Raw genomic sequence first — 13,908 nt, forward strand, 5'->3', positions numbered from 1 at the left:
GAAATGAATGACCAGGCCTCCAGATGGCTTAGCAAGTGCCTTTGGTAATGCCTTGATGTCCATAATGCAGTTTATGGAAATTTTCAGCCTGAATGCTTAGTGGGATAATGTACACAATATCCCTTCATCAGCAGTCCATCTTGCAGCACACTTTCATGTGAGTGCTCCCAATACAACCTGCTCTCATGGCTCACATGGTGTCTGAGCAGCCAACTCTGCTGGCAGTACAGGTTTCACTCACTTTGTGCTGTACATGCGTTCCTGGAAAACGGTGAGTAACTTGAATACACATAAACAGAACCCACTTTACAATGTAACAAATAGGAATACATTCCAAGACCTTGACTGTACTGACCCCCAGACCCATTTCTACCACTTTTACAAGACAATGTTGGTACTCACCAACAGCAGACAGTATATACAAGCACAGGGTATTATCATAATGGGGATGACAACTACAGAAACACACGTTGTAGACAACAAGCGAGGAGCACAGATCCACATAGGAGATTATATTTTGGTGTGCGTCACTCCCACAATGCACCACACAAAGCAGCTGACTGTGGACTTCCACCACACCGATTGCATAAGAGTGAATTTACCTTGCAATAACGAATTTTTGGTATAAAAAGGGTTATTGCGGAAGACTGAATTAGCACATACAGAACCCGCATAAAGCAAGGCAAACCTGTACCTAATAAGCTTCTGAATCATTTGATCAGCCTGCTGTGTGCACCAGATTTCCAGCAGCATTTGACCTGTTCCTGGTAATGAAGTCATGACCTGCTGTAGCCATTTCTTCCATCAGTTTTTGATCACCTGACTCAGGCAAATGGCTTCTTGATAACATGTCTGCCACAAAAAAGTTTTTAAGAGGAGTGTGGTGGATCATAAAGGAGCATCTTTCCATACAGATCTTAATTTCTGGTAGGTATGGCACAAAATCATCCAGATATTACACTGAAAATACAAATGCTTTGCCACTGATTTCTCTGGATACAGCGAGGCCTGTGATAAAATCTTGAAAGCATTCACACACTTAGGCAATTGCCAGAGTCTTCCTATATCCATACTTTAATTTTTAGTGTGTCAGGCAGTGTTCACAAATGCATAAGCTACTGGTCTCATCTCACTATCATTCTGTTTCTGAATCAGGACCATTCCTAATCCCAAAGAGGATGTGTCAGTCAAGACAATGGTCCGTTTGCTTAGCTTCACAATGGTTCCCATGTCTACTCTGTATTAGAATGTAATAAATCTTACAGAGGATGTGAAAAGTCAGCCTTTCTGGTTCAAACTTATCCAAGAAGCCGACTGTAGTCAGAGAATGCTTCAGCCCTGTAAGACTGACAGGCTCAGCCATTTCATAGATGGCCTGTACCTTGCTCTCATCATTGTGTACACAAGCAATGGTGACTGCATGGCCCAGAAATGGGCACTGTCCTTTTCAAATTCACATTTACTTAGGTTTATGTTGGCTGTACCTTCCTGAAGTGCATGCAACACTCTACACAGGCAGCTGCAGATCTCTACAGTAGAATGGATGACTAGGATATTACCAAGATGATGGTTTTGGCTGCTTTATGCTCACTCTTTGTGATGTGGTTGCAATCATTCTGTTCAGAACAGCTGCTATGCACTCAGCTCAACAGTTACTGTCTGACACCAGCTGACAAAGAAGCAATGACATAGTCAGTGTTGCTTATGGGTTTAGCACAGGGGAAGGCAATTATTTCAGGTGGAGGGGCACTTACTGAGTTTTAGCAAGCTGTCGAGGGCCCCATGGGTAGCCCCACCCCGCCTTGATAGGTGCCCTGCCCCCTGGCTGCCATCTTGTGACCAAAAGTCCCGCCCCCTAGCCCCTGACCTTTGTCACCAGAAGTCCCTCCCCTTGCCCCCAGAAATACTTCTTTCAGCAAGGGGTTTTGCCATCTCAGAACCACAAAAATACCAAATGATATTCTAAAAATTGAACATCTACAACATTTATTAATTTGATTTCAAAAAATGTTTCTGACCTGATTTACATGTGTTTGTGTAGTGTACATTGAGGTGATTTGCACAATAGCTTAAAATTAAGTGTTAGTCTTATATGTTGTGGGGGGCAGGCATAGGTTTGTGCTGGGCTGTGGGTGTGTGGGTATTAGGGCTTCAACAGATTCCCTGAAAACAACTAGTATCGCCCTGAAATGATGTTTCAAGAGGGAATAAAATTATTGTCAAACTCAACAATAACACAGTATATGGCTTTACTTATTGAGTCATGAGATTGACAGACAATATTATATCTTCAGTTTGTGGCCCCACAAGATGCAGGCGGGTTAATTTGCTCTTCCTCTAGCTTGCTTTTCAATCCTGGTGCTTGCCTGAGTTTCTCAAATCTTGCCTTCTGCCTGATATGGTCCTCACCAGCCAAGAAGATGAACTGTTCTGGAGCCAGTATTTGATAGACAGGAGTTCCTGTGTCTACGGCCATAGTTAACACACAATCTCCTCTGTGAATCAGGCAGAACTCATACTAAGCCTGGTCTCAGGGAACCTACTACAATCTCAGGACTGACACCATATGATGTTTGCTACAGCAGACATTTTCCCAAGATGCTTAAGAGACAGAAATCCTGGAAAAGGCAATTAGGGAAAATTTGCCCACTGGAGATGAAAAGGTATATATGCAAAGCAATATGGGACTTTAGGTGAAAGAGAAGAGATTAGGAAAAGAGAATGATACCCTTCCTTTCCATCAGCCAAAGGAAGTCCTGATGTCATCAGAAAATGTATAGACCCAAACAAAGGCTGGAACGCCAGCACTCTCCCCATTCCCAGCAGGTAGGTGGAATGCTGAGCTTAGATGTATGGAATGACATGCATCAAAGCCACATCTTCTGCACAGATCTCTTCACCACGTAGCAGACTATGAAACCAAGCTTTGACCTTCACATTCTTCTACATCTGCATCATCCAAGTTTTGCATGTTTTTCTTCTGTCCACTGTTCCACAATGCAATTTTCCCTACTGTCTTCTGTGCAGTATTGTAAGTTAATTTTATTATGCAATTATAAATAGATTTCATAATCAATTATGACAGGGGTGGGCAAAATGGCATAACTGGCCTATGGCCAGGCTACATTTTCTGGCAGCCCCGGTGGTGGCAACTCCTTCTGGCTGCTGCTGCTAGAGCCAGCCCCATTCCCCAGGGACCCTGGCCCATCTGTGCCACATTGACTGCAGGGACAGGACCTGTACAAGCTGGGAGCAAGACACGCAGGCAGTGCCAGGGAGACCCGGGGATCTTGTGGCAGTGACAGTGACAGTGCAGGGCTAGTGGCAGAGCCATATCTGCTCCCTGCATGTCCCTGCCTGCAGAACCAGGGCTCAGCACCAGTCCCAGCTCTACAATGTCACCACCCCACATTCCCAGGGTCTCCAAGGAGACCAGCCAGGAGCCAAGTGGGCAGGGTGAGCAGCTGGGTGGGAAGCTGCATCTGGGACCAGGATCCTGGGGCGGTGACAGCATGGCCTGGGGCTGCGGCAAAAGTGCAATATGCTCCCTACCTCCAGAAACCAATCCCATCATAGGAGTGTACGGGCAGCAGATCACAGCTCTGCCCTGGCACTGGACAGCTGCTGTCAGCACCCCAAGATCCCAGGGTCTTCCCAGTCCTGCCCACTTGTCTCACTTCTGGCTGCAGTCCCATTCCAGCCACCAGGGTGCATGACCTGCCCACATGAGTCCCACCTGTGGCATGGGTGCAGGGCAGATGGGATGGAGTGCCCTGGTAGCAGGGCTGGGTCCAGCAGCAGCAGCCAGAAGGAGCCACAGTGACCGGGCTGCCAGTAAATGGAGTCCACAGTGGGCCATATTTTGTCCACCTCTGCATTGTGAGTTCCACTGAGCAAGAGTCATTTTTCCCCATGTCTCTTAAAAGGAGAGTCATTCACCCCTATCTCTACCTTGCCTACCATGCCTTAAAATGTAACTTTCTGGAAAGATTTCCAATTACTAGTGCATTTGTCAGATGTGGCTAGTACCCCATGTCTGCAGGGTTAAGCAGTCTATAGCCTTTGCTCCAGTTCATTGAGCCCACCCTAAAGTTATTGACCAGCCATCTTCTCCAGGCACTTGGAAACGGGCAACAGAATAGCCATGGGCAGATCTAGGATTTCAAAAGGAGGGATGTCACTAAAGTGCCGCCCTTTGTTGAGGGGTTGGGAAGAGCAGCCCACCAAAGGGGAGTGCCAGCTCTTTGCCCTAGGCCCAGACAGAGCCCCAGGCTTAGCTGCCCTTGAGGCACTCCACAGGAGTGGTAGGTAATGATTGATTTTCCGGAGTTGTGTCCTCAACCCCTTGTGCCTCTGCTGCCCACTTCTGCTTTACCTGAGTCTTACAGGCTTCTGCACCCTGGAGAGAGTACGTAGAAGTGAGGTTATGGAATACTATACCAGCCACTGGAGAGTGACAATGGTGGCAGCAACATTACCTGCCACAGCTTGGGCTCTCTTCACTCCAGCTGCTGCTGCTGCTGCAGTGCAGGTGTGGACTCCAGATGGGCAGTACTGTATCTGGTGAGGGACAGAGGAGAAACCAGTACATGAGCCGCAAGGACCTGGTACTGCAGGGGATGCTAAAACCCACGTAGGGGGAACCTTTCCCCCAGCCGCAACAACTATAGCCCATACCTGTTCCTGCACCACAGCAGCAGCACCTAGAGTGGAGGGAGCCCAAGCCCTTTCAGGTAACACTGCTGTTGCCACCCTCTGACAGTCAGCATAATATTCCTTCCTATCCCCGTCCTGCTCCGCTCAGGGCATGCTACACCTCTGCCTTGATACCTCACTGCCACAGATGCAACAGATTTGGAAAGAACCCAGGGAAGCTGCACCACCTCCCTCAAAGCAGTTACTTCTGCCACCACCTCAATGAGGACCCCAGTCCCTTACTCCTCCATACACCTGTACCAGGAATCATAGCTAGATGTGACTGCACCACAGCATACCCTTCGATATACCCCTCACTATGGGGGACCCATGCCCATTCAAACTGTACCAGCTCTCAGCGTAGGACCCTGGGAAATTTTGTGCTTCCACCTTTCCTACAGCCTATATGCCTCCACAACACAGTACCAATAAACTGGGCAATTTCCATTGCTCCTTGATGTGGAAGTCTTCTGCTATGCCTCATAGACACAATCTCCACCGCCAGAATGCACATTCTGGATCTCTGCTCCCCTTGACTCTCATGGCCTCAGTTTTTACCACTTGGTTCTGCTGATCACCTTCAGCCTCTCAACCTTTACCCCTCAGCACTTACACTTGCCCCTCATTTTGACTGTCTCTGGGCCTCCCCTTAAGCTCCCCAGTTCTGCTAGTCACCTTCAAGCCACTGGCCTTTACTCCCCACCCTGCCAATGTCATCTCACCACTCTGACCCCTGGTTCCACTGTTCCCTAGCCTTCTTTCTCAGCCATCTGCCCTGAAGCTTCCTTATCTTCCTGCTGCCTGCTGGGAGCTGTCCAGCACCAGGGCCAGAGCTTCTTGTTGGCCAGTGTAGAGCAGGAGCACATGGACAAAGCATGCTTACAACAGCACTCCCAAGAGCTGTGCAGAAATGATACAGAAGTACCAAATAATCTGGATTATTATATAGCAGCAGTCCACTTTTTGGACTGCTGCTATATAAGAGAAGTATGGGAAATAAGAAATCTCACTAGATGTCATGGAGAAAGGAACTAAAAGCTGCAAATAAAACTAGAGTCATACTTAGGACAGAGAAAAGTCAAGGGAAAAAAACAAGGCAGTACACAGATTGGACAGAGGAGGGAAGGGCCAGATGGCAGAAAAGGGAAGGAGGAAAAACAAAACAGAAATGATGATAAAGTAAAAGATCAAAAGTGGAAAGTATAAATAACTTTTTCTAAGAAGCCCAAACACTGCTTTCATTAAACAATCAAAATACCTAAAACACTTCCCTCCAATTTCTATGTAAGCAGCTGCTACAATGATCCACATTAGTTATTATTTATAGTAATAGGTCCCAAAGTCCCCAAGAAATGTCTGAGCCCTTGGAGTAGGTGCTGTATAAACTCACAGTAAAAAAACAAACCATGACCGTGAAAAGATAAAACATACTGGGTGAGATGGATACAACATGCAACTACAAGCATTGGGGGTTCTTTTTTTCCAGACCTCCATGATAGGCAACATACAAGGGGTGTAGAAACAAAGGTTAATACCAAAACTAAGACAGCATTTACATATAATAGAGAGCGAGCAAGTGAGAGCCAGATTCATTATGCATGATATGTCATGATCACGCATGACGTGACACATTCATTTTTAAGGATGCACATTATGGTAAGTTTAAGAATCTATGCTTCCTCCCTGATACCAATATGCAATTCAAATAACAATGACAGTAACTGCCCTTATTCTCACCTCCCCCATCTTCAGCATATCCAGTAATCAACTAAAGCAGGGCTAAGTGGCAGCCTTCAGGCCACATGCAGTCCCCAAGGGATTAAACTGCAGCCCCTGTGCTCCTGGTCTGAATACCACACCCCCCTTTGCTCTCTTGCTGCTGCTGCCAGAGACCCCAGGCTTCCCCTCCCTCCTCCAGCTTCTGCTGTCTGCCTACACCCTAAGGGACAGGACTGGGGAGTGGAGGGGGGCATAGCAGTGTGGCCTATGCAGTTGAGAGATCCTGCAGCCAGAGGGCTCAGGGAACCCAGAGACCCTGACTGACATCCGTGCCAGTGTGGAACACCAGTAGTTAGTCAACACACAGTAGGGAAAGGGGCTGCATGGTGAGACTACACTGTGCATCATGTCCACGCATGCAAAAGGACTGCATGGTGAGGCATGTCCATGCATCAAGGCCACAGGGCATTTCAAGGGTTCATATGGCACATTGGGTGCCATGCAGTGCAATGAGATGGTGTGTTCGTGTGACACAGGATATGGCCCAGGCAACAAAGAGTGCAGGGCTGTGCAGCCCATGTGGGTGTGGGGCCTATGTTCCCCAGGGGCGCATCTACAGATGCCGCCAGAAGAGTTGGCAATGGGGACGGAGCTGGTGAGCACCCACAGACAATGACGCCGGCATCAGCCCTGTCAGGTAGGGCACATGCACCCCCCATGCCTCCTGTACCAGTCGCCTATGAGCTAAACACTCCTGAACTAAAGGATTTTTTATATTCTATTAGTCTACCATGTCAGGCCTAGTCATGTCTCTTCATTAGCCTGATATCTCTTTCCAGAGAAGGTCCAAGTGCTCATCATCATTTTTAGGGATCTGCACACCTTTGCCACACCTCTTGTTTATTAATTGCTCCCCATCTCACCTTCCATGCTGTTATCCCACTTCTTACTTTTCTCCTCTTTTTGTCCTTGCTCCCATTTTCACCTTCATGTCTTCTCACACTGCTCCCCTATCCCTAGAACGGTGTGTTCTTCCCATGCCACACTTACCCTCCATCAAATCCCACTCAGATCCCTCCTGAAAACCTGCCCTCTGGTGCATTGCCTAAGATTGCTGACTTTTTATGCCAACTTTGCTGGCTACTCCTCCTTTTTTTGTCTTAGAATCAGTAACTATTTTAAAATGTCAAAATGTATGGGACCTGCTTGTATTTTATATTCTTTTTTTTGCTTTTAACTGTTGTCACACCTTCACCTATCCTCTTCCTTTTTCTGTCAGATTCACATTCTGTTTGTCTAATTTACACTACAAACCCCACCGGGCAGAGAGCCGATCTTTTTCAGTCTTTCTGAAGCATTCTGCAAAGTTATGGAGTTGAATTAAATTTTTAAGGAATACTCAGAAGAGATTTCTCCACTGTTCCTCCTAAGAAATTATCTGCATGCTTCAGGACAGCCTATACTCTTGTACCTGGTAAACAGCACAGACTCCCTGCAATCGCCATTTCGTATAACTAAACCTCATAGCACACATTGTATTTCTTAGCTACTTTTATACTTCTAGAATGCTTCTACCCAGAGATGTCATCATTACATAAAACATAGGCATGCCTCTCTATATTTAATAGAAGGGAAATTCTGTAAAAAGGAAAATGTCCTTAATTTTATCATGTTCTCATTCAATTATCAACAAACCACTGACATGAAGTTATATTTCCTATCCCTTTACACATCAGAAAGCTAAAATAGTAAGCAGAGCATCTGGCCCCTGAATCACATAGGAAATATGTAGTCTAATCAAAAACAGGCATGTATGTTTACATAAAGAAGCAGCAACTTGAACTGCTTAATAACAGAAACATATCACCACTGATTAAAATCCCATGTGCTTGATTATGGGTTCTAGATGTTATATGCAGTACATATAGCAATACTGGTTACTGAGCTTTGTTTTCATTTTGGTAATTTTGTCAAACTGAAACTATTGTGACTGAAATTCTCCAAGGTTTGTTTTTGCCATGGGCTGACAGCTCTGACAGTCTAATAAAAACAGTTCACTTGCTTTCAAGGACTTACTTAGTAGGTAAAAGGTCACACTGCTAAAGTTTGGCAATTTTGTAATTAAAAACCACATTAGTGCCCTAAAAATTTGGATTAGGAAACTGAACTCTGGCACAGCCAGCAGCAAGAACTTTGACACTGTCCCCTTGAAGAATCTCTTGGACTTCTGACTGAGTTATAAACCTAGCAATACTTCCATATGTGGTGGAGTTTGTACAAGAGTTCTTCATTCTGCCTCCAAGTTTGAAATCTTACTATGCTAAACACAGTCCTCATTACTAGTGAACTTCCCAAAACTTTTTGACAGTGCTGGTGATGAGGGGTTGTGCATAAAAGCACCCTTTCACCCACAGTGCATACCTCTTCCACTGACTGTATGTAATGCATGTCACATGCAGAGAATGATTAAGTGAAGCTACTATTTTAGAGAAGAAATCATATCATAACTTGAGCAAGGCAGCAAGTATCATTCTTCCTATTTTTCAAATAGGTTAAGTTACACAGAGTGAGTTCACATAAAGCTAGGAATAAAATACAAGACTTTAATATAGCAGAACCAATATAGCAGTTTTGTTCATCAACCACACCGCCCTCAGAGAGAATGCATCAGCTTCTTTCTTTGTTTGGCTGTTCTGTCTATAAAATGGGGCTAGTACTACATGCCAAACTTAACAAGACACTGGGTGTGTCTACATGAGATCCTGAATGTGCAGTAGACTAATTCTGTTGTGTATTAGTCCATCACAGCAAAAGCCATGCCAATGCACTAATGCACAGTAGAATTAGTCTACTGTGCATTAGTGTCACTAAAAGAACAAGCGCCGTGCAGCAGCGCCAGTTATTACAGGTGCTAAACTTAATGTGCAATAACACTGGATATTATGTACATGCATATTATCAATTAATAACATGAAAACTACTACCCAGGTGCTTTAACTCTGAAGTTTCCTGCTAAAATCACAGGACATATGTCCCTCCCAGAATCAATGCTGATGTGACTGTGTCATCATTTAACTAAAGACTATAGGATCAAATTCTATTCCACCTATTAAGCATCTAAGCGGACTTAGGCACCACATCTGAGTCTACTCCACCCTGTTCACGTCCCTTAAAATCCATAAATGCTTTTACTTACTCTTACGATTAAGTCAGAAAAAACACCCATGAGGAAAATGAAGACCCACCCCACCAAACCTTCTGCATTAACATCTTTTTTGTGACTCAAGCAGGGGAGAAGTTATGCACCTAGTAGGTAAAATAGAACCTGACTGTCCAAATTGAATACAACACTCCTAATAATTAATTCACTATAGACTACAGCAGAGACAACAGTTTCCTAGGAAGCTGCTTTATCTGCTGGTGACAAGATGCTACAACAGCCTGGTCAAAAAGTTTAAGAAGTTCCTCTAGGGCAGCAGAAAAGGTCAGATGTGAACATCAGGATGTACCTGTACCTACTTCTTCCAAATATAAACAGATATGAAAGTAATTCACAGATTCCTGTATGCTTGAAGAAAAATAATTGTCAGCGTTTCAGGTTTACTGCCATGTTTTTAAGCCAAAGGTTAATTTGAGGACTCTCAACCGTGAACAGAGCTATATCAACTTACATCACCTGAGGTAAAGTCACGAGGTCTCCTTTATGTAAATGTGTGTAAGGTCAACATATACTAGGAGTAACTTCTGCACTAAAAGCTCAGGGAGTTATACAGATGTTAAGTGACAGGAAAAATTATCCCACTGAGGGGGGAGGGGGAGCTCATATTAATTCTTAAAGTACTGTGGAAAACTGAGATACCATGGCTTAAAACTCCCACACTTCTTCACAACAGGATTAACACAGCAGGATTTAATTGCAGAGTCTTTAAGCTATAAAAGTTTCATATTTTTAAGGTTACATTAAAAAAGCAATGCATGCCAGGTTTACTTATACAGTATACATACTTGTCTCTGCCTATTATAGCTAGAATTGTCTTTCTGAATGGCTCTGAGACAGCACATTTTTGCCTGCTTCCAGTTTGAAAAATACTACTTTGGAAATGGTTTCTAGAGAATAATAATGTCCATGTTTTCCAAATTACCTTTGAAATTTCCTCATGTATTTCACCAACCTTCCACATTTAATCTCATTGATTTATGCACATGCTGTGGTCTAATGACCCATATGTCTCCGCTGGGTAAGCCACTAATGCCAGTGGCACATTAACCTATTAACCTTTCTTTCAAAAATAACCATTACATTCATGCAAATAGAATAAGAAGTCAAGCACTAAAAGAAGAGTAGTTAGTACTCTGGAACAACATGCTAACATAGTAGATGTCAAAACTAGCTCAAATTAAAAACAAAGCAGCATACTGAGAGTAAGGCCAGGTACAGACATTCGGTTTCTCCTGGGAGGGTCACTGGTCTCCCAGGGACAAACACAACCATACAGATGTTCAGGATTTGTCTCCCAGAGCAAAAATGGCTGCTTCAGGAGAAAAATAACCCCAGGAACAACCAGGGTTAAATCACTTCCAGGAGAGTTTTTCTTGCAAGCTCTCTGTTCTTCAAGGGCTCAGCATTCAAATGTCTGTTCAAGCATCTTCAGTGAAGTTTTCCACCAGGAAAACAAACCCAGAATTCTCTCAGATCATTTGACTGTGTGTACACAGCCTAAGTGGTGGCAAGACTTATACTGCAGGGATTACTTGTTTACAAATAAGGTAGCCCGCATTAATTAAGAATGTCTACATTATAAAGCATAAATGAGGGAAATGATTCTGTAGCATTTACTCATTACTTCAAAGATATATACAGCACAAGGGCACGATCCCAGAAGGTACTGACTGACCGTCCCTCTAAAGTGCAAATCGCCTTCAACTCCCACTGAAGACAATGGCGTGGAGGCCACTCAGCATATCGCAGGAAATGTGCATCACCTCGGTTCCTGAAAGCTTGTGCTCTCTCTACCCCTCTTATTTAGGTAATCTATACAGGCGCAGATCTACCCTGCCTTTTGATAGACTTCAGATTTACAGGGCTAACTACCTCTTGGAAAGGCCACTTTGCATTGTTCTTGCTAGCGATCCTTTTTGCATAGTCGCTCGGTGCTTTTAGAAAGAAAAGAGGACAAGAAACGCAGCTGGAAGAACTCAAACCAGCTTAGCCAAACATTCAAATCGGGGGTGAGAAAATGCATCTCACGGCATCCCTAACCCACGACGAACTTCAGAGCCTTACGCTCCCACTTCCTCCCGTCCTAACGGGTTTGCCATTGTTCCCGGTCCTTATAGACTTAGGAAGACCCCTAGCCCGTTGCTGAAATAAATCCCTAGGATTTCTGGGAAGAAGTAAAAAGCAGGCGGCGTGCTTAGCCTGGCCCGGCATCCCAAAGCATTCAGTTGCCCTGCTTCCCAACCGAAGGGGACCCCTGGTTTCCTGTGCATACAATGGAGCATCCATGGCATACATCGCAGCCGTGATGGAGCCACATAGCAACCAGATGCAAGGCGCGGGGAGATGGAACTGAAACGCTGGGGCTGCCTTTGGGCTGAGGGGGGCGACCAGTCCTGTGAAGAGGGCTGCACAAGAGCTTGCTCTTTTTACCCTCCCCCTTCCTTAGGGTGAAGGGCAGTATGAAGCGAGAGACGCTCAGCTGGGGGGGGGGGACGGAGAGGCACCTGCCAGCAGGGAGAAGGAGGGTGGGCGCGCGCGCAGGCAAACTTCTCCCCCACCTCATTTCTTGGCTCCCCCCAACCCAGCTCCTTTGTTCCCGCGCACACGTGCCGGGGGCACTTACCTGAGCAGTTGATGCCTTTCCCCTTGCCGCTGCCGCCCTGGCAGTCGGCGGCGGGCAGCGGGTGGGAGGCGCGGCCCGGGGGCAGGGCGGACAGGGCGAAGGCCAGCAGGGCCGAGGTGTAGCACAGCGCGAGCGGCGGGCGCCGGACGGCGGCGGGGCGGGCTCCCTGCATGGCGAGCGGCGGCAGCGGCAGGCCCCGAGCATCAACCGCGAGCGCTGCCCGCGCCCGCCCGCCCGCGGCCGGCCCTCAGCATCCCCCCGGCCCGGCCCAGCCCGCCTCGCTCCGGGCCGCCGCTCGCGCTGCAACAAAGGGAGCGGGGCTGGGGCTGGGGCTGGGGCTGAGGCGGCGGCGGCGGCGGCTGCTCGCGCGGGGGGAGGGGAGGGGGAGGCGCACACGTGATGGCAGCGCCCCCCGCCCCAGGAGACGAGGGGGCGCCCCGCGCACAAAGGGCTGCCCCGACCCCAGCAGCGGCGCTTCTGCCCGACCTGCAGGGGCTGCTCGGAGCAGGCGGAGCGCCCGGCGGAGCTGGGGCAAGGACCCCCCTGGTCCACTAGGCCAGCCCCCCGCTTGAGGGAGGCAAACCACCCCGCACCGCCCACCTCAACTCCGCCTCGGGCTGGGGGGCCATCGCAGAGGACAGTCCGGTTTACGAAACCCCACGCCTCTAGGTCCAAGGGGAGCTAAAGGCGCTCGGATTCGTATCAGTAAAGGACAAACCGGACTGTCCCCTGTGATGGCCACCCTGCAAAACACCCGCCTAGCACCCCAGCCTCCCACAGGCAAAGCGAGGGGACCGCGGCAGCACCACGAGCAGCCTTTTTTCGTTTTTTCTTGATCATCTGTTTTTTTTCTTATTTATCTTGCAAAGCAAGCAGAACTGCCTGCGGGGAAATCCCCCCTGCCGTTCAGCTGCCGAGCATTTGCCTCCCTCAAAGACTCCCCCAGTGCAGACCGGGACCTTCATCCCACAACACGCTGCTATGCAGGGACAGAGGGGGCCGTGCAGAGCTTGCCCCTCACAGGTCTTCAAAGGGTTTCTATCTCCACGGTCACAGGGTTAAGCTGCAAAAGGAAAGGCCACAGAAGTTGGAAGAAGAACTGGCAAAAAGATGTGGCATATACAGCCTGAAGTGAAATAGCCAATTCCTATCAGCTCCCAATGTGCTGCACGGATGGCGCCCGTCGGACTATGCCCATCACACACAGCTCTTTTTTTAGACGCTATTAGCTGTGCTGTAGGGACCAGGTGGCAGCCAGGGAGGGCTGTGTCGCTATGCATAGGCCCTGAAGCCACATGGCCCGACCAACTTTCTGCACGTTAATTTAGCTAGCTATGCAGTTAAAAAACTAGCTGTACAGTTTTAACTGGAATGACAAATGTGCATTTGTGGGTTATGTAAGTGATCGTGCTAAAAGTTAGTCGGATCATACTCCGTCCCGCAACCTATATTGCTATGTCTACACCCATGATGCTTAACAAGGGTATCACAAGGTGTGAGGAGGGAAGCAGATGGGTGCAACCTCAGCCTCAGTCCCTGCCTGGCTGTTCTCCTGCCCTCAGTAGCTGGCTCCTCTGCAAGGAGGTCAGCACTATAATAAATAAGTTTGTTTTTGAAACAGGGTGCTGCTCAACTCAAAAAAGTTGTGGAA

General features: G+C 47.2%; 1 protein-coding gene across 1 annotated transcript in view; it reads right to left on the bottom strand.

The window, feature by feature from the left end:
- TMEFF1 (transmembrane protein with EGF like and two follistatin like domains 1) overlaps window positions 1-12,812 on the bottom strand; it is a 255,117-nt gene extending 242,305 nt beyond the window's left edge. The window contains exon 1 of the mRNA XM_090039085.1: window positions 12,258-12,812. Within this exon, the coding sequence (XP_089895211.1) occupies window positions 12,258-12,429 (172 nt within the window). The 5' untranslated portion in view covers window positions 12,430-12,812. The remainder of the gene's footprint in view (window positions 1-12,257) is intronic.
- Between the last annotated feature and the right edge of the window lie 1,096 nt (window positions 12,813-13,908).

The sequence above is a fragment of the Crocodylus siamensis genome, chromosome 3, assembly GCF_052110815.1.
Source record: "Crocodylus siamensis isolate JL-2025a chromosome 3, ASM5211081v1, whole genome shotgun sequence".
Lineage (NCBI taxonomy): Eukaryota > Metazoa > Chordata > Crocodylia > Crocodylidae > Crocodylus > Crocodylus siamensis.